Source organism: Nipponia nippon, unplaced genomic scaffold (assembly GCF_047370975.1).
Source record: "Nipponia nippon isolate SJK-2023a ecotype South Korea unplaced genomic scaffold, ASM4737097v1 scaffold_16, whole genome shotgun sequence".
Classification (NCBI taxonomy): domain Eukaryota; kingdom Metazoa; phylum Chordata; class Aves; order Pelecaniformes; family Threskiornithidae; genus Nipponia; species Nipponia nippon.
The window spans coordinates 11,411,373-11,434,828 of record NW_028262332.1 but is presented as its reverse complement, the minus strand read 5'-3'; the positions used below and the strand labels follow the sequence as shown (position 1 = coordinate 11,434,828).

Genomic DNA, 23,456 nt, shown 5'->3' with positions numbered 1-23,456 from the left:
TTTACAAGCTGCAATGCAGCACTGTTGTCTTAACGGTTTGACTGACCCTAATTGCTATGACACATGTAACTAATGATGTTTTGTACTTTCAAGGAGTGCACTAAAAAGGTGATGACATATGAGTTACTGAATAAGGTACTGTGCAACTTGTGCCGCAGAGTTTGTGCAGACCTGATGGAGCATAATAAGCAGTTTTCCTGTGCTCATATTTGTTTCCCGTCAGGCTGGCCTGTCTCCAGCACTGAGGCTGCATCGCACACTGAAGGTTCAGAGGGAGAGAAAAGCAGAGTGCTAAACCGATCTCTCAGCTTGAAGAAGCCTAATTTGATTAGGCTTTGATTTGATTCTCATGATTTCTGGCAAATCTGTCACTATACGTGTGTATATATATGTGTGAGGAAACTGAAAATGGTGTAAAATTAAAAAAACTAAAACTTCAGATTGCCCTTTTATTTTTGTTTACTCTTCACCCACAATCTGATTTATGCTCATTGAAGTCTTTGAACTTCAACTCCCTTGAAGAATCTCTAGTCTGTCGCTTTTTTGATGTTGCTCGAAGGGGGCTGCGCGCGCACGCGCTCCCGTGCCGTGGTGCTCTGGGCAATTTCACTCCGGAGCGCTTCCCTTCCTTTGTTTAACCTATGACCTGTGAAAACAAGAGTTAATCAAAAGTTCTGAGGTAGCTAAGAGGAAGGGGAAGTGTTTGGTTACAAATTAAATATGAGCAAGTCATAAGCCATAAATCTTCAGTAGTGCTACCAGTTGTGCTACTTAAGTTGCATGTGGTACAGAAAGTTTTTGGTTATAAATTCAACCTCCGTTTCTTTGGAGGGAGTGTTTAAAGGCTGCCTTGAGGATTTGCTTTTTGTAAGAAAAAAATCCGCATCTTTTCTTTTTTCCTTTTGCCAGAGATCTAGAAACAAATTCAGATAACTGTATTTCTTGATCCCCCCCCCCCCCCCCCCCCCAACTTCACCTGGTCACAATTTGATCTAACAAAAGCAGAACTGTTTCGCTCTAGAGTAGTAAACACATGGAATAAATGATGAAGTAAAATTATTGAAGATGGCAGGATAAATTAGTTTTCTAATATATCCAAAGCTTTCAGGATGAGAGAGATCCTGAATTCTGCAGTGACAAAGGAGGGAGGTGAAAATTGAAGTGAAATTGTCTACAGAATTTATGCAATTTTGTGGTGGGTTGGTTTGATTTATCTTGTCTTGCGCCTCACTTGGGCAAGAGCTACACAGATCCCTGGGTGTTGTGTTGTGTTGAGGTCTGCTTCAAATATAAGCTAATTTCCTCAACTTCAAAACTGTGAAGCTTCTCTCCTCAAAATGGAACGTTATCCTTAAAATAAGAAAAAGAAGCAGTTATGCTGAGATGCTAAACCGTTATTTGGAAAACATGGATTAAAATAAGGAAGAGTTAGTGTTAAACAAAGGACAATAATGGAGTTCAATATAAGATAATAGTAAAGAGAAGAGGGAAAGCCGAGAAGGAGAGAGCAAGTATAACAGAACTAGGGCTCTACCTTCCCTTTTGTTGTACGGAGGGTTTGCCGATGTTTTGACATAGTGTGAGTATGAGACTTTATCTGGGTTATTCCTATTAGAATCGTAGAAGCTATTTTCTGGGTGCTGAGCAAAAGAATTAGAACTGGATTTGGACAGCGTATTCTCATGGATAGAACCTACAGATTTGTGATGTGTGGTGTATTGCGGTAATAAAGAAAATTCCTTTGAATCGGTAGTGATGTAAGGTTTAGCTGTGAACAAACAGGCCCCCGACAGGACAGATAAGTAAATCTTTGAAGAAAGAACACAACCTGACCTTGGTTTCAGAGCTCAGCATCGTCCCTGTTGGGTGCACGCACCCCTTGCTGCAGCCGGCGCCGAGAACCTGGTCTGCCCTCGCCCGCGGGCGCTGGGGCTCTACGCGAAGGGCAGCGCTGGCAAACTAGAGGCTGAGGTAACGCACTGTTGGTTAGTGCTTTTATACTGACACGTATATTATGAACACAATAATATTTTAAAAGATTCTCATTTTAATTCTGTAAACGTAGTTTTCCAGCAAGGTCCCTGAGCAATTCAGTAGAACTTTAGCTATGCCTTCCTGGAATACGTTTTGGTTTCATACTGTCAGGAGCTTTCTGCCTTCTTGGGTTTCTGTCTTTTCAAACTCTTTGATAGATGCCTTGCAAGGATTTGTTTACCAGGTTCTTAATCTCTACTTAGCAGATATGTTTTGAGAGGATTTCTTGGTACTCTTGTAATGGCTTTTAACTCTGCTGAAGTTTATTTAACTAAACAGAAAGAAAGAAACTTATCTGCTAACTAATCCTTCTTGACTGTTTACAATATAATGCCAAACTTAAATGCTGTTTAAAGTGGTAATTGTCTGTCTTTCTGCTCTATTCTAATACATAGTTTGTAAAGATGCTTAGAGCATATTAATTTAAATGATAATACTGTCATATAACATGAAAAGTTAAGTTGCTAATCAGTGTATTTTGATAAGCTACTTACATTTTACAGTAGCGTTTGCAGGCTTCAAACAAATGTTAATGATGGAGTGCCATTTGCTTTATCTGTCTCATATATAGCTTCTCACTTCATTTATTACTGAAAGCTGTACAGTTAGGAACTCAATTCTTTATAGTTGTCAGGATGTAGTCATATTTTATAAAAACTTTAAATCCTGTCTAACTGTATCAAAATAGAATCCATTTGCTCCAGAAAGCATCTGTGATTAAAAGAAGAATCCGTTTGTGCGTCACACAAACTTGCTTTCCTATTCGCTGCAGCTGAGGGGAAATTCCTTGCCTGTATTTAAAAAAGAATTGAAATAAAGAACTATGTCATGAAAGTAGGCACAAAATCGTACCAAAGCATACTGTAGTGAAAAGTAACATCTTAGCCGTCTGTCTTATTTTACGGAATGGAAATGTAATGTAAATGAAAAAGATGTGATTTTTCTGCATGTTTGTCCTTTAATTTTGTTTCTTTATTTCTTTCGTAAGTTGAGCACAAATTTACTAAAGGTAAAGTTTCTATTTGACCGAACGAAGGGCTGGGCTAAATACGGTGACATAGGATGTGGATAAGATTTGACAACAGTTAAAAACTGAGATATTGGTTATGGAGTTTAAAAAATCCAGTTGTATCAGGATTCAAAACCAAACCAGCTGTCTGTCCGCAGTTTACGAGGGCCCTCAGCAGCTGTGCAGAAGACTGGTTATTTAACATATACTTTGGGAAATGCGATTAAAAATGTTCCACCATACATGAACATAGATACATTAGTGTACATTTATCTTGCAGGTTCAAAACTTCCATCGGGCTGTGTGTGCTATGTCCAGGGTGAGAAGGACGGGGAGCTCCCAGCCCTGGCCTGCCCGAGGCCCGCGTTTCTTTACCGCTAGTGCCGCGTTGGATGGGTAGTGCCCACAGGCGGCTGGGAAGGCTGGGGAGTAAATACTGGAGCTCAGCCCTCAAAGGGAAGGGGTGCTTCAACCTTCTGGCAGCATCCTCCTTCAAGTGGAAGGTCTGATGTGGCTTTCCTAACAGATAGTTGTAAAGTGTCGTGACCAGTGGAGGCTGTTGTTAGGATGCATCTGTATAGTCATGGCCAGCAATCTTGCATTTATTAACTGAGATTTACCAAGTTAAATGTATGCTCTCTCTTTCTTTTTTTTTTAGTTACCTCCCATGGTTTGAAGTCTTTTATAAGCTGCTCAATGTCTTGGCAGATTATTCAGCAAAAGGACAGGTACTGTTCTAAGTACTAACCCTTCTTTTCCCTGCCCCAATATCAAACGAGGGAGAGAGGATGAAAACAAGCTGTTTTAAGAAGTGCTTATATCAGAGATGACCATGTGAATTATTAATCTGTATGATGCAGTAATGTAGAAGATCATATTCAGACAAGCTGAAAGCTTGGCAAGTGCCTTTGAAAAATAAATATGCTTTTAAATTATTTTGGGGGAAAGATAAAGTCCAAGAATGTGACTGTGGACCCAGCAGAAGCTAATGGTTTCCCTGCAGTCACCCATACTGTGCAGACTTTTTGATGACCTGAACTGTGTGCAGCACATCCATGCAATTCCCGTATTGCAGTGTTTCGTGAATCTTTGACAGATGTCTTATCCAAGTTGACTTGTCGTGTAAAGTAAGTGTAGAACTAAGCTTACTGATGCGAAATGCTTACCCACATAGCATCATCTAGCCTAGGCCCTTCAGGTGCTGTTTTGCTTTTAAAGCAAAACAAAGTAAAAATCAGTCTTGAGACAGTAAGAAATTATGAACTAAGCCATTAAAATTTGCTTCTAGGTTTATATATGATAATTCATGATACAGAGAAACGATAGATGTGGTTGCAACACCTAGCCCAGTTTCAGATATTTAAAATATTATACGTATAATCTTCCTAGTTAGGTTGCTGCTTTGATTTATTACCATTTTGTGGTAATAAATTGTATTTCGCATTTGTCAGAATCATTCACATTTGAGGTAGAAGCACTTAGGATCACATCTCCCTCTAGATGGATTAAATATTTGTCTTTACCCTAAGCTAGTGAGTTGTTATAAAGAGCTTGCCATGAAAACTGGCTTGCTCTGAGCTGAGTAACTATGTAGTGCATAGGCTGGTGACTCAGTACATTGCAGAAATAGGTAGAAATGCATATGAAAAAAAATTGTAAAAAAACCATGTTATAAAACCCAGCTGTCAGAGGAAATTACATTTATTTCTGTTCACAGTCTAATGTATAAATCTGTTTTCACATTTTTCTTTACACTTGCAAGTTCTCTAAGCCCCCAGTTCCACAAACATTGCCCTTTCGTCTCGGAGTTTAGCTTGTTATAGCAATGCCTACTTAGTATTGCTTCCCCCCCCCCCTTCTTATTTCAGGATAGTCAAAGGAGTGAGCTCCTCGAAACATTTCACAAACTTCCCATCCCTGAGCCAGGAGCCTCTGTTCATCTTGGAGTGGTAAGTGAAGTGGGAGAGATGTAAGCTATGGTGTTTAATTTCCATTACATATCATAATAGAGGAATGTCAAAAGCAAGTCTCCTTTTTGGAACTCGGTACACAGATGTTGTTTTCCTGTGAGGACACAGAGCTGTGAAATTCCCCTTTTCACATTTGGGGCCCTCTGTTTCCCTTTCCTTAACCTCAAATGTCTTTGAAATGCTGTTCTTTGATTGGAGGAAGATTGTGTGTATTCCCCATGGAAACGTCTCACCCTCTCGTCTGTGACCTGCGAGAGGTCACAGAGCAGCAGCATGACATTTATTGCCCACACTTCTGCCGAACCCGTAGATCTTGCAAGGGGGACAGGACTGGAGAGCAAACAGCCATGTACCTGTCAGAGCAGCGTTTTGAGTATTAACTGTTTATCACGTTTTTGGATTCCTTCTCTTCTTCCTCCCCCTAAGAAAAAAAACTCACACAAAAAAAGATTTAGTTCATTTTTATATCTTGTGAGAAAATTAATCAAAGCACGCTGAAAGAATAAATGTGGGATTTTATTGATGGGATTGTATTTTTAATTTAGTCTTTTGGGGTTTTTGTCTTCAAATTAATTTTTGCAGAACAACCTTGTGTTCCAGGCTGTAGTGAAAAAACACTTCAGATGCACGTTGCTGCAGTTGCCAATTAGTCATTTAGAGTTCACATGGAAACTAGTGGTGTGTGCAGCCACGGTTCTCCTCTCCCTCTCATTTCCTTTACTCCTTCTTCTAAAGTACTTTTTGGCAACAAGCAGCTTACTCTCATCACTTCGCCCTGTAATGTCAGTCGACAGGTAACAGTTGTTTGGCCTTGCTAGGTCACCAGCTGGCAGCAGCCAAGTCCCAGTCCTCTTGAGGCTAGCTCTTTTATGAACAGCGTTTCTGTTTAAGGGGACGAGCTGTCTCAAAAGGCAACGATCAGTTGGGATATTTCAGTTTTTTCATACCAGTGGTTTCAAGGAATGCTGCCGGTCTCCCCTTGTCTCAGACATTTCATGGGCGATGAAGCAAGAAAGGATATAACAGCCAAGGGACTGTTAGCTGTGGCGTCTTTACGCGTTTTCTTTTGGCTGTTTACAAGCCTATTTTGGGGTTGGGGTGAGGTTCCTATATGTGATATAGTTGCGTATACTATTCCTGTATCTTTGCATTGCATCTTTTCAACCAAACTAAAATAGTGATATATCAAAAAGCAAAATTTTTTTATACATTTAGTGTCTATATTCAGTGTAGCTCTTACACCCGCTTGCTATTTCGGGTTATAGACTGTTCATGAAGCGCTGAAATGTCTGAGATATATATACAAGAAAATCGTGCCAGTTGTGGAACTATGCCAAGAATATAACAGCCTTTAAAGCTTCAGCAAGTAATTAATAAGTAGCCCTAAGACAAATTGTGAGAGTCTTAAAAATAATACAAATTGTATACAACATTGATTTACAAAAGCAGTTTAGTTGCATTCTCTCCTTTCCTTTCCCAAAGCCCTCACCAAGAAGCATGCAAGTCATGCATGCTCAGATTGGGAAGTAGAGTGAACCTGGTTTTGTAGAATGCGGACAATTAAAAAAATTTAACAGTATAATGGATTATGAAATTGCGAGACCAATATAGTCTTTCAAAATGCATTTTTTAAGGTGTATAAAAGTGACCTAGAACTTTAGAAATATTTTCCAGGTAAGTAGGCGTAAAAATTTAGGAAGCATTTCTCAGTAACTTTCCCTAACTTCACCCTGGTCTTGAATGAAACGAGCTGATGCTGGAAGTCAGAAAAGGACCTGCTCGCTGCTGTTTCCGGTAGGCCAACATGCAACCCGCGGTGGGCTGTGGAAAGGTGGCTTGAATTATAGACGGCCCTGGAGCTTCCTTGGCATGTGTCATACATTGTGTGAGTCTGTCTGTATCAGTGTCTCTGAAGAACAAAAAAATGTAATATAGCTTTTCAGGAGCATTTGATACTTTCTATCTTAATGCATTTCATATTGCATGTGTGATCTGAGAATCCAGCTTTTGAAATCCACGACAAAGAAGTCATACTGGTAGCTGGTAACAAATGTTCTGTCATTTTTACTTAGCTGAGCAACCTCTGTTACTGCTGTTACTAATACCAAGCAATAAATTTAGATTGCTTTTGACAATATTGAAATAATCAATATTTGCTCTTTCTTTTAGCATTCTTACTTTACTGTGCCTGACATCAGAGAGCTTCCTAGTATACCTGAAAATGTGAGTACTCTAGAGGACTGTGCGCTTTACCATTTCTGTTTAATGTCAGCAGCAAAATAGATAACAATTGTTACCTCTGGCATAATAATAGATTATACTCTGTAAAATATTGCTAGATGTTGAAGTAAACTTTAGGGCGTTAATTTATAATAAGTCTTGGATGGAAAACGTGTTGCTAACTAGAGAAGGATGGGAGTAACAGGCCTTTTGAAGTACAACATAACAGTAGAATTTAATGTTTGCCATTTAATTAAGAAAAGATACCAAATGAACAGGAAATTGACAGCATAATTATCTCGAGCTATAAGTCAAGATGGTTATTTTAAAAATGTAAAGCTTTTATTATTATCACCACTCTGTTGCTACTTACTGTTAACATTCCATGATTTCTTGGTTCTAGTAAGTGAGGAAATTTAAAATACACATCTATAGTTTTAGCCTACTCAAAACTGGGAAAGAAGAGTGATTTGGTAACTGCATGTAACAGTAGGGTGGCATTTCAGAGACCAACGCTGGAGTTAATTTGTGTGAAAATTCGCTCACTGCAATAAGCCTATGAAAAATTCTTGAAAGTAATCTCAAGGCAGTTTTGCGATTGCCATTTGAGTGAGTACTACAAGGGTCATCCTTTACATAAAAATGCAGGATTACGATAGAAAGGATTTTCATCTACTTTACCGAGACTTCAATTTAAATCAAAAAGAAGACAAGAATCTGTTGAGGTATTTCACCTTTGTAGCTAACTTGAATCAGAGTCTGCTTCTCATAAGTTCCAAAGAACTGCTGTTTTAAAAGAAACTTAATTTCACAACTGAAGAAGCAATTTTTTTCTTCTGCATCGAGATTAGTGTTTCACCCCCCCTTGCTGACGTCACCCTGGTTACATGGTGCTGTTGGGTTTCTTGAGGCATGAGACTTGGAGTGCAGTATGGAACTGAAACTAAAAACTAAACTTGGGAAGGAATTGTTGGGACCTGCTGGAGAGAGAACATGCTGGTTTGAAATGAATTTTATTTGAAAAAATATTTCAATACAATATGTTGGTTTTATTTATTAAAGCGTTATGGCTACTTATTAGTCAAGCCAAGGATATAATCTTGATACTCAGTATCTTCAGTGAAAGAGTTCGATGTTTCAAATGTCCATATTGCTAGTATTAAGAAAGATCAAATACCACTTTGGTATTAACTTGCCTTGTTCTTTAAGATGCTGTCAGAATTCAGATAACATATATATATGTATATTAAGTAAGGATTACTTAAAGCATTTTGTAACATCTAGGCTCTTTGCTTTAAAGGTATGTTATTAGCTGTAGTTGCTCAGGAGGTCATTCTTTTCTTTGTGGTAACATCTTCCTTCTGTATCATATTTACACAGTAGCGTTCAAGAGTTGACAGTCTGCATTTGTGATTAAAAGCTGAAATGTATTAAGGGTAAAGTACTAATGGACAGATTGATATGGGCAGAAAAAAGCAGATCTGCTAATTGTACAGCGAGACCCTTCTGAAAGAGTGACATAAGAGACCGGTAAAAATGATCTGTCTGTTAGATGGCTTTCTGAAAACATCAAGCATACCTCGTTTCTTTAGGGCCGCTTTTTCGGAGACTTTTTAAGCCTCCTGAAGTTGTCTTGTATGTGTTTCAGCTTGCCTCAGGTTTCTAGCCAGATGATAGGTCTGTGGGATGGCAATGCTGGCATTTGCTTCTCTTAAATGCTCTCTGATACGCTCCTGCTATGTCTCTTAGCCAAGTTTCTATGCCTGACGTCTCAGTTTTCTTTCTCAAACATTTTGTGGTCTGCCTTAGCACCATATACCTCAGTTTATGGCATGAAAGAAAGAAAGAAAAGGGAATCATCAGGACATTTAATCTCGTTTGTGGATGATTGGTATAGCAGATAAGATTTGGAGCTTTTTGTTTCTGTTTAACAACAGAGTTGCTAGCTTTTCTGTGTTGTAGACTTTTCGTAGACATGTATCCTGTCAGTAAATTTAATAGATTTGCTTTTTCCTCTAAGGTGCTTTATTTTTGTAGAAATATGATACATTAGGAGCAATTCAAGAGTCAGTTCCTGAATCTGAACTAGCTATCAATCTGGAATGTGTTCTGCCCTAATCCAGACATAAGCCAGTTACTTGTTCGTTATATTTTATGCTAATCTCTTTTATGCTAATCATCTCAAACTTTAACAATGTTTGTTTGATAAGACTCAAATCACCTGGAGAGCAAGGAAGGAAGTTTATTTCCATTTTACAGGCTGGCAAATTGGAGGGCAGAGAGAAATGAGCTAGTAATGGTAAGAAACCAGTGGCAGGGATTAAAAGTAGATCATCTGCCTTGGGCCTGCTTTAACTGATATGGAACCGCTTAACACACTGCAAAGCAAAGGCTTCGGGAAGCATAGCTGTACTTGCGCTCTGGTTGTGTCTGCTGGTGATGTTCGCTTTATATTAATGGTATGAGTCGGCTTCCCAAAACATTTGAGCGGGAGACATGATGAATGCTCATGAATCAAAGGCTGTTATAAAAGCAGAGGCCTTGAGCCAGGAGGAGTTGGAAACCCTTTGAAAGCTGAAGGCTCAGCATTCATGGGAGGGAGTGCCATGGGATGCTGAAAAGCATCCTCTTTGAATCACGGAGTGGTGCTGACGTGCCTCAGAGGGAAGGCGGCTGTGGCGATGCAGGTATCCTGTGCTGTGGTGTCCCTGTGAGGGATGGACTCCTTGCAGTGGGGAAGAACGTTTCATTCAGCTAACAAATATGTACGCCCTTTTAGATATATATATACACCCAAATTTAAAAAGGTAGGGCTCGTTGTGAGAAAGAAAAATATTAACAATCAAATCCATTGGTCTAACTGTTGTGGCAGTTGACTGTCTTCTATTTCTCAGGCATTTCTTTTGTTTATTTTTTCTAATGAGTGTTGTGTAATTAGTTATGAGGATTTTATCTGTCTGTTAATGCAACTTCCGTGTAGAATTGGAGCATATTAAAGAATAATACAAGGACATTAAATAAGCATAAATCTTCATGGATTTTAATCAATTGATCTGATTTATTCAAACTTCTACATATCTTATCAGTAATTACACTTTAAAAGCCATATTAGCGAAAGTTTCAGTAGCGCCAAACTTTGAAGTTGTAGGTAATGATTAATGGAGAGCTGCACAGAACTCTGTTTGGAATGTTAACAAACTTCTTGGAATTATTTGACTTTGTGTCAGATCAATATGTTTAATGAGTCACGAAAACATTTAGCATGGACACTTCTATGTCACAGCTAAGCATTCACTTTTCCAAAAGATTCAAGTTATGTGAAAGACTTGTACGTGCATTGTGACTTCAGAAGTAAATTGCGTTCTTTGCGGGAAACACAGTGCAAGACTGTAAATTTCCTGGTAGTATCTGTTGTGTTTCAGAAATACCCGGTAAGTTAGCAGTCTGAAATCATGACCTTTTCTGGGTGATGATGTTCTGGTGTATTTTTGTATCATTCAGTCCTGTATTTCAAAATGCCTGATTTTTTCACTCGTTATAACGTATGTCTTTCGCTACCTGTTTTTCTTAAAATCCTGTGGCCCCCCCCCCCCGCCTTTTATTTCTATATTTATACCATTTGATGAAGTGTATCGTTGTCATTATTTTGGTCTCCTAAACAGCAGCATGGCATTATAAAAGAGTGTTAGCTGCACACCAGATTACCTAGCCCGTGTTAGATTTTGAATGTGTGATATTTCAAAGAAAACAAACTTCTAAATAAGATTAGGGATTTCCAATAGGAGGATGGAGAAGGAAACCTGACTCAATTCTATTGACCTGTTCTAACAGGAAATTTGCTGAAGGCTTGTAAATGAAGCTGTTCAAGAGCAGACTAAAATAAGTGAACTATAATCCATATTACTATGTTTGAGCTTCACTCTTTGCAGAGGAGACAGCTCATTGCTTTGTTCCTTCGGTGAGAAATTCTTCATTAGATGATGGAGGAAGAGAAGTACATGAATATTTTTTTTTAATCTCAAAAGTTAGCGTGTATATGCATTTACTGATTTAGATAGCAAATGATCAAATGGATGATTGATCTAGGAATGAACTTTCAAAGGAGCATAAGGGAATTTTGTAGCACTCGGTTTTGAGAGGAGCGGGGATACCTGTTCCCATATTTTATTTTGAAAATCCCACTTTTTACTCTCTCAAGAAAGGTTTAAATCCTAGGAAACAAAATACACAACAATTATACTGCAAATTGGAACGCTTTCACTTGTATTTATTTAACTCATTCATGGTTTTGTCACTTACGAGACATGTCTTTCAAAATACATGTGTAACTCCCAATTTCATCTTCAAAGATGACAGCTTTCTTATAAATAAAACTTAGAGCTAACACGTGAATTTCCTTAGTATCAATACATTACCATACAGCCCACATGCTTCGCAGGTGTCATTGGCAAATTTCTGAGAGCAGAGAAGACTAAAACCTTACAAATCTTTCCAGCTGAAGGTACATTTGTGTGTCAAAGCCAGTATTTCGCTACAATAAACTTGAGGAAAGAAGAATTGCAAATCAAGTCCCCATGTCTATATTCCTCTCACTAGTGGGTACTGTTGTCTTATAAACACACCCGCGCACACACATACCTACCTCTGCAGGCGGAATGCAGGGATTACGTGCTCCTTTTGCCATGCCCCTAATTTGGGTGGCATCAAAGGGAGCTCAGTGCTACTTAAAAATTCTTTTAATTCGCACTATTTGCAGTAATTGTGTCGTCATGCGCTGTGTTTTGGCGTCGTGGAAAGATGGGTGAGAGGGGGAAGAAGAGCCGTAGAGAAGACAGCTTATGTTTAGACAAAAATATCATGCTAATCAGCACAGATGGGATGAGAAATACAGAAAAAGTACATGATAGTTTAATAGGTTTTTGGCAAAATGTGTTGGCTTTTTTTTTTCCTTCTTTGAATATACCTGTCTGTGGCTACAGCTTTTCTGTAACAAAGACCTGAATGCTTGTTTCATATTAACATGTTTGAAGCTAACCATAATGAGCTTAGTTTTTATCTATCTAGATACTGGTACAAAAGTCTTCCAAATACAATGCTTAATTTTTCCTTGGTTCTTTGTGTTTGGATGGCAAGCTGTGGAACATATTTTTGCACAGTATGAAGCATCTTGGCAGACTTCTCAGGCCAAGTATTGGTGGTTTTAGAGTTATCTTTGGATCTGTCAAAAGTGCTAATAGGCTTTGTTGAGCTTCTTTAAGTTTCTAAATCATATTTGCTTTTTGCTTTTCTGCACTTTTTTATTTAACGATGATTAAGATTGCACTTGAATTCATGACTAATCTAATTTTGCTCTCATGTGCTTTTTGTATAAGACTGTTTTTATCATATAGCGACTCTTTCATATCTGTAAGAAGCTATTTGGAAACAAATTCCCTAATTCAGCTTTTTTTTGGATGTATTACCTTTTCCTCCACCACCCCCGTTTTTTTAAATTTTTGTGTTTTAAGAAGTGAAAATATCCTCTACAAACAAAAATCCTTTTTTGTTTGCCTTGCACTGTAGAAGCCCCTCATAACATAATACATTTTGATCAAGTTACCTACATGGTGGCTTTCTAGTTTTGAGAGTAAAGATCTTAGGATCACGTTCTGCTGTTTATTAGAAGACATCTTAATTATTTAATAAATGATGCATGATTCATGCCACTCCAGCATGTGCACGGGGCAATTACATCGGTACTGAAGAATGGATAATATTGCTGGCTGATGGGATGATGTGGGGATGCAGTGGCCCTATCCTCTTGTGTAGCTTGCTCTGTTTTCTTTTTTGAATTTCAGTTATTTACAATAATTTTTACATAGGTACTTTTTAATATTCTGAGCAGCAAAAGCAAAGAAGAAACCCGTGTTGCCTAGGAAGTGCATATGTAAAGTCTCGGTGGTGGTGCTTGCTTGTGTCTTGGTCTTTCTGTCTGTACTTTAAAGGCAGATTGCAAATGTGCTTTGCTTACGATATTCTGCTGCAATTAATTTTCTATATACTATATAAACATACTGATCACTCAAGTAAAACTGGATGTTTGAATGCTGCCTCTTCATCAGAGATTGGCAGCCACTGAACGTTTCAGAGAGCGAGCCCTCTCGGTCTCCGTGCCCAGCTCCCCCGGCCCCCCGGGGAAGCGCTTTCTGTCTTCCACCAAGGGCAGCGTGTCTGAGTGCGCGAAGTGAGGAGTTCAGACAACTCGCCGAACTGTTTTTAGCTTGTGTGTTAAATGCCCAGCTGGATTTCTAATTATCTGAATTGTTCTAGCATAGACTGAGCTTACATTCAAATTTGTGATATTCGAATTGTCCACTAAAAAAACTGGTTTTGTTGTTGGGTTGTGCAAGTTTTTTGGTACTTGTCAGGCAGCTTTGAAGTTTCCATAAAAGTGACAGAATGTATTTTTTTCTCAGAGAAGTATCTTGTATTTAAGAAGCTGTATGTGATACGTCATCAATTTTATTATTCCAAGACCTACTCTCCAAAAGTGAGGGGAAAGATATTGCAATTAAAAAGTAGTCTGACATAAGATGACATGCTGCTTTCTTTTGTTAAGCCACGTACTGGATGTGCATAATAGGAGGATGAAATCTGGGGGGTCTTGTTGTTAAGACACTTGTTTTTGTAATATCATGAATCAAAAATTATTTTCTCTCTTCCCAGAGAAATCTGACAGAGTATTTTGTAGCAGTTGATGTCAACAACATGCTGCATCTCTATGCCAGTATGCTGTATGAACGCCGCATCCTCATTTGTTGTAGTAAGCTGAGCACTGTAAGTAAAATGCAGAATAATTTCATCTATTCACAGTACTTTTTTTAAAATGATAGTCATATATAGGAAATGATCTGATGATCTCTAAATCCCCTTTCCAACCTCAACTTAATTCTGTGGTTCTCTGTGCTGATTTTGCTGAACTTTGGTTGGCCGCTAATGTTCAAATGAAAAAGGGTTTTTCGGATACAGGAATTCTTGGGGTTGTTTGGTACATAAGTGTACAAACATTTATGCCGTAGTGAAGTCCCTTTTTCATAATTTACTTGACAGGGAAAAAAAAAAAAGATAAATGATACTGTCAAATGGATGTTCCAGTGACCTTCTCTGGACGGACCAAAGGAGGGGGCTAAAACCCATTGACAATCCGCATTTTTGCAGTTTTGTTTGATAAGGTGTAGCCGTAATGCTACTTAGGCTCCATCAAGGGTCTGAGAGATGAAAGCCACTGAATACTCTAGAGTACTCTCTTCTAAAAATGGCTGGGCATCAAAACAAGCACACAGCTTGATTTAGTTCTAAGTTTTGTGTTATGCATTTCAAGGTCTATCAGTCAATAAGATTGTGATTTTCTTTATAAAAGAAAATGTTAAGTTTTCATTCTGTTTGCTCTGTAAATGGGTATTGATTGCTTTCCTTTATGAACGATGAGCATAAGATGGTTTAACTAATTTTGCTTTCTAGTGGGTGGACTAAGTACTTGAGTGATCCTTTCTAAAAGACAAGCTTCCATTTCCATTTTGTGTGGTATTAACTAGTCTCTTACTGTATGACCATGACCTACGTTCTGTTTGCGATTAAAACTGTCATGGAATTGTAAATACTATGGAAGGCTGATCTTACGTGCATAAAATCATGTGAGAATGGTCTGTGGATACAGGGCAGAAAAAGGAGAGACAGTAAGACTTCATACTTAATCTCAGAATAACTATTACAGTATCGTTTTGAAAGGTAAGTGAGCCTAGGAGAGTTAGAATAATCTCTGCAACCTATTAATAATTATTATCTGTTTACAATCAATCCCACATTTAACCAAAAGAATTTAAGTATTATAAAGTTTAATATCATAGAAAACTTGTAAAATCGTAACTTTTATATCTGCCAAGTGTTCTGTGTCCTCCCTACTAAAATGAGCAAAAATACCTCCAGGCCTGGTAATTGCATAAAATGAAAGAGAGAGGTGTTTATTTGAGAAACCTAAAGAATGAAAAGAATAGAAAATTATCAGAGAGGAGGACAGAAGAGAAAGGCTATCCAAAGCATTTCGAAACTTGTGTGGTTGGTTGGTTTAATCTCTTCCTTTGTGACAGAGCCTGGGAAGAAGAATTACTTACCTGTCACTTTGCCTTCCTTAATGAGCCATTTCACAAGTAGGGTTGTGTTTTCTTTCCTATCTTTCTGCTATTTCTCTTCCTTTTGCCTCTGTCCAAGATAAAAGCATGTCTGGTTCTTCGGTAGGGAGGGGTATTCATACTGTGTGTTCTTATCTTACAACTTTATATATAAACTGCTCCAAGATTGGAGTGACAGTGTAAGACAGGTTTGAAGCGTTGGGCCGGAGCCAGCGATTCCTTGCCTGCACGCTCTGCTCTGCGTGTTCCAGCAGTAGGAACAAGCTGCATTATTTTATTTCAAACTGTGCTCAGCGGAAGCCAAGACCTCGTAACTGGAAACGTACCAAACTGCGAATTCTCAAAGTAAAGTGAGGGTGGGGTGGTGGTGAGGGGGATTGGCTCCTTTGTTTTTATTTTTTAGTTTTTTAAGGAAAAAAGTGGAAGGGACCTATTTGCAGTTAATTTCTTTTAACTTTGCGACATGGCACACTTCATACTTAAGGCTTAAATTTAATATCAGGTAAGAGGGAGAGAATTAAACAGTGCTGGATAGAAAGTCTTTTACGGTGGAATGAATTCTGTGTTATAATACATCATATCAAATTCAAATTTTGATTTGAAATATCCTTAATATAGTTGAGTTGAATAAGATTTAGAGGTAACTGAATGAGGCTGTGTTGATTAGATATTTTATAAACCGTGTGTACTGAACCTATGGAAGATTTATTGCTGTTTTCTTGGATTTTTTTCTTTTTTCCTACAAAAGGAAACTCAAATAATTTCTCCAAACGTTAAAGCAATTCTTCCTGTTAAATTTCTTTACGTATTCTGTGATCTAACTACTCATGACAAGCCAAATATGAACCAAAATGCATAAAAACCCTTGTGCTTGGCGAAAGACCACCTGCTGGTGAGAGCATGCTGTTGCAAAAGGAGAGAAGAGCTGTCCTTGCAGCCGGTGGTCTCCCTGCCATCAGAACTTGTGGTGCAGCCCTGCCTCAACGAGGTGTGTTAACCGCTTGTGGTAAGGGCAGCAGCAGGTTGTCGCTCACTTTAGAACGGTGGCTTACATGAAGCCTGAGGACTCTTAAAAGACTTCAACCTGTGAAGTTCTGTGGTGTTTCTGTTTGGCTCCATCACACTGGGGTGAATTTCTTTACGTAATGTTTCTGTTATTACAGTGTTAGTCCATAGCAAAAATGACCATTCTGACACGGATACTCTTTTGTTCCTGGGAGCTGAGAGCTTGCCGTGTCGCTTCTTCCGTGCCATGGAAAGCTCCGACACACAACCTCTGATTCCCTGCTTGGTTTCCGACATGCCTCAGGGCTCTGAGGAGAAGGAAACGGTGGTCCTTAGGAAAAGACAACGTATGATTAATACCGTTCACCAAATGTCCTTGTGATGCAACATGGCTAAGAGCTTGCACGGTTCTTGTTCTACAGCAGTCTTACAACTACTGTTTTAAATGTACAAGCTCTTCCTTCCCAAGAGCTCTGTTGCTGTCCCTATAACCTGCCAGCATAGGCCTTGACCTTCGTACGCAGCCTGTGCAACAGCCCTGCTTTCACTGCTTAATTCTTATGTAGCTCAGTCTTAAGCTTTCTGCTTTATTTTTAGCCCTGAGTAATGCAGAAAAATGACCTTAGAAACACTCAAAAGGTGGACGTTCTTTCCAGTACGTGTTGCACATTTGTAGCCATGTACTGCATACGTACAACTGTGCAGTGTATATGCACCAGGAGAGAGACAGTAAAATGCACTGGAAAATGGCCTATTGTAATTCAACATCAGTTTATAATTTTTATATATATGACAAAATCCCATTGATTTAATTTGCTTAAATAAGGCTTTTAGTGTATTAAATATAAAACTGTGAAAAGTGACTTAGTGAATCGGTGTCTTTCTTACATAGCTATCTTTTTACATTCTCTAGCAACAGCTGCAGGAAGCTGAGGTAGTGGAACTAATCTTATTTCAAAATGCTGGATTCCTATAGTTTTGACAGTTGGGCATTTCTCAGGCTGCCTTATTATTAAATGCTTGTTTTCTGTATGGCAGTCACTAATCAGGTGAGGTCTCCTGCAAATATGCTGTTTCTTTTTTACGAGCCCTTATCTTGGCAGGGTTGAAGGACAGTACTGGTGCTTACTCATGGTAGTATGTTATTTGAATTCATGCCAGATAGCAAGGTGGGAGTACAGCTCAAAAATAAGTGACAGGTTCTGCTCAGATGTCTGCAGTGTTGAGCATTATGTCTGTTTAATCTTTTCTTGCTGAGTTTTAAAACCAATGGGAGTGGGGCTTGGAAGCGGCCTCCTTGATTACCGAGTTCACTCCTCTACAGCGGCAACCATGTTGTATAATAACGCCGGGAAATAATCCATTTGATCCTCATAGAAGCAATTTTTAAGTAAGAATTAAATTTTTAAACAGTATTTTTTCCAGACATCTTTTTGATTTGGAGAACAGAAACAGAAAGTATAAAGGATTTAGGAATATAAGGAAAAATTATATTGGGAAAGCATGCTTTCTTTTTCTGCTGCATATTTTGGAACTAGGCTATGCCGTTTGCCTAATCTGTGAGAGAGCAGCATTTTCTCCAGTAGGAATAATATAAAGATAAGTTGAAATATAATGATGCAGGGATAAATCTTTAGTATTTTGTGAGTCATAAATGTAGAATACATTCAAGATTTTGTAGCTTCTAACTTTTGCTTTAATTAGTATCCTAACATACTAATATTTCCATCCCATAAGGACCATAAAATAATGTTCACCTGCTAATAAAGAGCTTTCTTATTGAGAAAAACTGAACAAGTACTTGTTCAAATACTTGCTGTACCCTGTCTGCTTCCAAAGATGCTATTTCCGTAGGATGGTGGTTCAAATCTAGTTTAAATTCTTGCGTGTTCTCACTTATCGAAACACGTTATGAGCACTGGGATGCTTTGGAGCTTTGTGGACCCTCCTGTTATGACACTGGCAAATCAAGCAGTGCTGAGGTGAGGGGTGAGTGTGTAGCTCTCATGGGAAGAGTAAATATGACCTTTGCAAAAGAAATCCATGCCTCAAATCTTAAAAATCTTTAAAAATCTAGGTAAAATTCAACAATGTTGAATTCTTCAAAGCTATTAAATAAATTTTTGTGGCATAGGAGAGTTTGATCCTCTTGAGGGTAACCAACTGGCTAAAAGGTTGAGGGAAAAGGGGTGAGAAAAATTATCAGTTTTCCTAATCCTGAAAGTTGCTAAGCAGTCCAACAGTGCTCTACTCTGGAACGTGTTCAATATCCTCATGAAAAACAATTTTTAAAAAGGGGAGAAAATGTTGTGGCAGTCATTTTGTTGCATAGCGTGGATAAATATAAAATAATGCTTATAGGAGAAAATGCTTCTAACCATGTAAGCAATCATGGTCTGAATAACTGAAGTAATTATTACCACTCAGAAAGAGATAATGGAGGTTTTTTTAAAGAGAGATCGATCTGTCTATGGAAATGCAGTTTATTACTCAGTTGAAGGCTTAGAAGCCAAGAAATTATTATGAAGGGAGTAGAGAACAAAAAAGAGGGCATAATGCCACTAGATATGTTCATGGCTTGCCCACATTGTGAATACTGCACAAGTTCTTATCTACTCCAAATAAAAGATGATAAAGTAAACTAGTGAAAAGTAGAGAGAAGGGTAACAAGAACACGCAAATATACAAAATAATCTCTCAATTAGGGAAAGCAGAGTAGGCCAGGCCTCTTCATTCAGCCTGGTAAAGAGAGTAAGGAGGCAGGGAACTTGACTGAAATATAGAAAATCATGTGTGGCCCTTTAGAAGATAAGTAGGAGATCATTTTTTTTATTTATTGTCTCAAAATGCTCAAAACTCAGAGCACCCGTTAAAACTGTGAGGGAGTAGGCTCCAAATGAAGAGATGGGGCAGGACTTTTCAATGTGTTTATTTGAATTCATTGGCACATGAGCTGTGAGCTGCAAGCTGCTGGGGACGGAGAAAATGGAAAATACCAATATTGATGAATGTGTTGATTAGTGGTTTTAGTAATTTGTGTTGACCGGTGTTGGACAGAATACGGGGAGACAAGGGATTTTTGATCTGACTTAGTAGGGCATTCTTTTTCTTAGGTTTTCTTTGATTAGGTGATAGGGATGATTGGAACTCAAAAAAATTATTAGACAGATTATTCGTATATTTTAGCCACAATAACAATATCTCTCAACTAGGTACAAGGTATATTTTAAAATTCTGGCTTTTCAACTTGAGGGGTTTTGTCTGAAACTTCTATCATTAAAGTGCTGTATGGGTTTATACTCGGCATACTGGGTCTTAGCTTCTGAATGATTTAAATAAATCTGTGTCTATTTTGAGCTGTAAATTGCAAAGTATATTTTGGTTCATCTTTACTGTCACTTTTCTGCTTTTGAAAAACACCTGCTTATGAAGCTGATATCTCACCGTGGTTCTTATCTGAACCACACTGCAGAGAACCACAGTAATTCTCCCAAAAAATTCATGTTCCTTGTGGCATTCTTATCGCTTATCCAGATCTGTACTGTTCAGAGGCTTAAAAATTACATGTAAAATATGTGCCTGTCTTCAATCTTCTTGCCTAATGACCTGCATTTTCATCAGAAAACCAGGTTCTGTTATTTACAGGAATTGCATTGGAATTACATAAAGGCTTTGGCATTGAACATAAGCCAAACTACACCCAGAGCTGGAGCTGATTTTCCCTGACATGGAGACTCAAAAGACTGTATTAGCTCATCTGGACCATTTGCTTTACTAGACATGGGTTCCCTATGAAGTGGTATAGAATTCAGTAGTCTTTCTTAATAGAAATTCATAATAATGAGGGTTGTCTACTTTTTTTTTTTTACGGTTACACCACATCTAACTGAATTTAAGATTAATGTCATGATTTTTCTTTGCTTAGTTTCATCTCGCACAACCTTAGGCCACCACAAGGACCTCAGTCCTTTAGAATTTGTCTTTTTGGTATTCATAAGCAGTGTTCTCCCGCCTTCCTATTGTCCAGCCAAGCGTTAGATGCTTGATTTCATCGTACCTTCAAATAGCTGGTAGATTTTTGTTGAGTATTGTTTTCAAAATGTCTCACAAGTGAAACACATTGTAGTACTTGCGACAGGCATCATTTAAGATTAAAACACACCCTAAACTGCAAAACACTGCCAGGTGGATGTGACTGCCTGTCACCTCTTAGTATTTTCCATGTATGTGTCTATTTGTATGAGTGTTCGGATTGATTTATTTATTTTCTATTTTGCCAAGTGTCTGTGTTCATATCCTCTTCTTATGGTATTTTGACTATAGCTTTTACTGAGATTTCCTTATTGAGGATTACCACCTTCTCCATTTTAATATCCTTAGTCCATGTGACAAATATCTTGCTTATCTTCTTTTCCAAATTATTAATTATCATTTGAAATAGGATTGAGAGACATAATTTCCTCCAAAGCTCTGTGAGGATTCTCCCCACGGCTTGACTGGCACTTGTGTTTGCTATTTGCAATTTCTCTCATTCAGTTCCTGCCAACATTAAAACTATTCTGCATGAGTTTTTAAAAATATAACTGAGAAATTCAATGGATCAAATGATTTGGCGAAGGACAATTAGATAAAAAATCCCTTTTAAATAATAGAAATTTAATCACTGAGATTAGTATGGTATATTCTTAAGAAATGTATGCCACTCATGTTGTATCTTCCTCAGCGCAAATATTTTTTCAGTTTGTGTTATAATTTCAATGCAGTTTTATGATATTTAATGGACGGTAATTAGTAGGATTGGGGGATTTGCCTTTACGATTTTTTTTGTTTCCTTTGTGTTTTCATTTCCATGTTTCTGTTGCTGTGTAGAACACTGGCTGTTCTTTTCAGGTTTTGTTTGTTGAATGAATCATGTTCTCGGCTGTTTACAAAGTCAGTCGAATGACAACCACCATAAACCAGTCATGCTTCACCCACCAATACTCTTTTTTTTAACAAGAGCACTGTATATTTTGTAATAAAGCATGTTGATATGAAAGCAGAATGGATTCTTTACTTTTTTTCTTCTAACTTTACCTTTTTAAGCTTGGTTTTTGTCTTATTTATGATCCTGTTTTAATATGTGTTTTTCAGTTAACTGCCTGCATTCATGGGTCTGCAGCTATGCTCTACCCGATGTTCTGGCAGCATGTTTACATTCCTGTTCTGCCCCCACATCTACTGGACTACTGTTGGTAAGGCTATATATATATATATGTGCGTATGTATATATATTATCTCTCTCTCTCTCTCACTTAGATTCACAACAGTTTTCACATTTCTGTCTAGTAAATCTTAAGTCCTCTTACGATGCAACTGTTACTCTAAAAATATATAGGCCTATTAAGGAAGCAACCAACCTAGTAAGTAAAAAAATTTATTTTTATGGCAAGATATAATTGTCTATCAGTATGTTGAAATACTCTTAATATGAGTGGTTACTATGGAATGCTGCAACTTAGATATTGTGTAATTAAAATCCGTTTTCAGCATATCTGTGTTAAATGTTAACATTTGAATTAAGACTCCACCTTCTCCAGTGGCGAAGATACTCTCATTCTTCTGCTTTCCTGAACTTCTGTTGAGGGTGGGGAAAAGCTATTCATTTTCCTGCAGTGATCTTTTATTATCAGCGTGTCTTTAGAACATGATATTTACCTTATTTAGGGGAATGAATATAAACTTTTCAAAAACGTATTCATTATCATGACGTGACAAATTTTGGCACAGCTCACGAGCAACCTCATATCATGTCAAAGCTGGCCCTGTTTTGACCAGGAGGTTGGACTGGTTGCCCTCCCGAGCTTCCTTCCCACCTGTCCTATGATTCCACACTGTCCAGGTGGCCTGAGCAGCCTCCTTGTTCACCCTTGGACTCTCCAGGTTAGCGTGTCATTAGGCGCGCGTCTTGGCCTCTGTGGCTAATAGTTCAGAAGCCTGTCTACAGTGCTCCTCAGACGGCCTCAGTTTTTTCTTTCTTTTCTGGTGCAAAGTCAAACAGCTCAGCCTAATCAGCCGTAACGTCATCTCTGCCATTTGCTGTGCACAGGAATGGCGGACGAGCACTCTGAGTAACTAACGAAGAGGAAGTTTAAGGTGCTGCTGCTTTTAGTTGCTCAGCTGTTAATTGCTGCTTCCCAGGCTCAGTTTGTGTGACTTGCCCCTTTTTTTTTTTTTTTTTTTTTTTTTTTTTAATTTCCCCCTCTGTATGTAGCAGGGAGATGAAGTTTGCCTAGAAAGAGTGGCCTTACCTTAGGCTTCCAAGAGAAGTTAAACTTTCAAGCCCTGTCAGAGGGTTAATGGAATTGTTGCCTGGGCATGCAGGGGTGGAAATAGTAAGGCCAAAGCTTGGCTGGAGTTAAACCGAGGGATGTAAAGGTAACGGGAGGCTTCTGCAGGCTTGGAAGTAAAAGGAAGGCACAAGGAAAACACGGGCCTGCTGCTGCGTGGTCACGTCAAGCGATGAAGGATGCAGAAAACGCTGAGGGACTCGGTGCCTTTGTGGTTATGGCACGGGCTGCTGGCTGGGCCCCCGGGCCTCCCTGCGCAGCAGCAGCCTTGGCGGGAGGGTGGCACCTAATGCACTTTTGGGAATGATCTGGAAACATAGAAAACAGCCTCCCGCTGCCCCCTAGCATTTTTAAAAGTCCTTCTCAGAAAAAAACAAACTTATGGTGTTGTGCAATACCGTATTTTAAGTGTGGCTCTTAGTGTGGAGGTTGGCTGGGTTTTTTTAAGAGTGATAGCGTTCTGCGTGACGTTTTCTCTGCATTTGATCGAGAGTGAGGAGCCAGCCGGGATAACTAGCATTTTTAAGTGAAGTGCTAGGAACTGAAACATGTAGATTTAAAGGAAGCTGGCTCCTCTGCAGTTGATTTAAATGTTAAGTATGTGCCTATGTCGAGGATACACGGAACGGAATCTAAAAACTATTATCTCCTGTAGAAATGAACCTTCAATTTACTGGCTGCCCAGGAAGGGCAGGCTGTAGTCATTTGCACTGCCAGCAGG

General features: G+C 38.6%; 1 protein-coding gene across 5 annotated transcripts in view; it reads left to right on the top strand.

Moving 5' to 3' along the window:
• DENND1A (DENN domain containing 1A) overlaps positions 1-23,456 on the top strand; it is a 217,702-nt gene that overhangs the window by 90,353 nt on the left and 103,893 nt on the right. For all 5 annotated transcript variants that reach the window (XM_087752734.1, XM_087752732.1, XM_087752731.1 and 2 more), the window contains exons 6-10: positions 3,702-3,771; positions 4,912-4,992; positions 7,183-7,236; positions 13,939-14,049; positions 21,540-21,640. In XM_087752734.1, the coding sequence (XP_087608860.1) occupies positions 3,702-3,771; positions 4,912-4,992; positions 7,183-7,236; positions 13,939-14,049; positions 21,540-21,640 (417 nt within the window). The remainder of the gene's footprint in view (positions 1-3,701; positions 3,772-4,911; positions 4,993-7,182; positions 7,237-13,938; positions 14,050-21,539; positions 21,641-23,456) is intronic.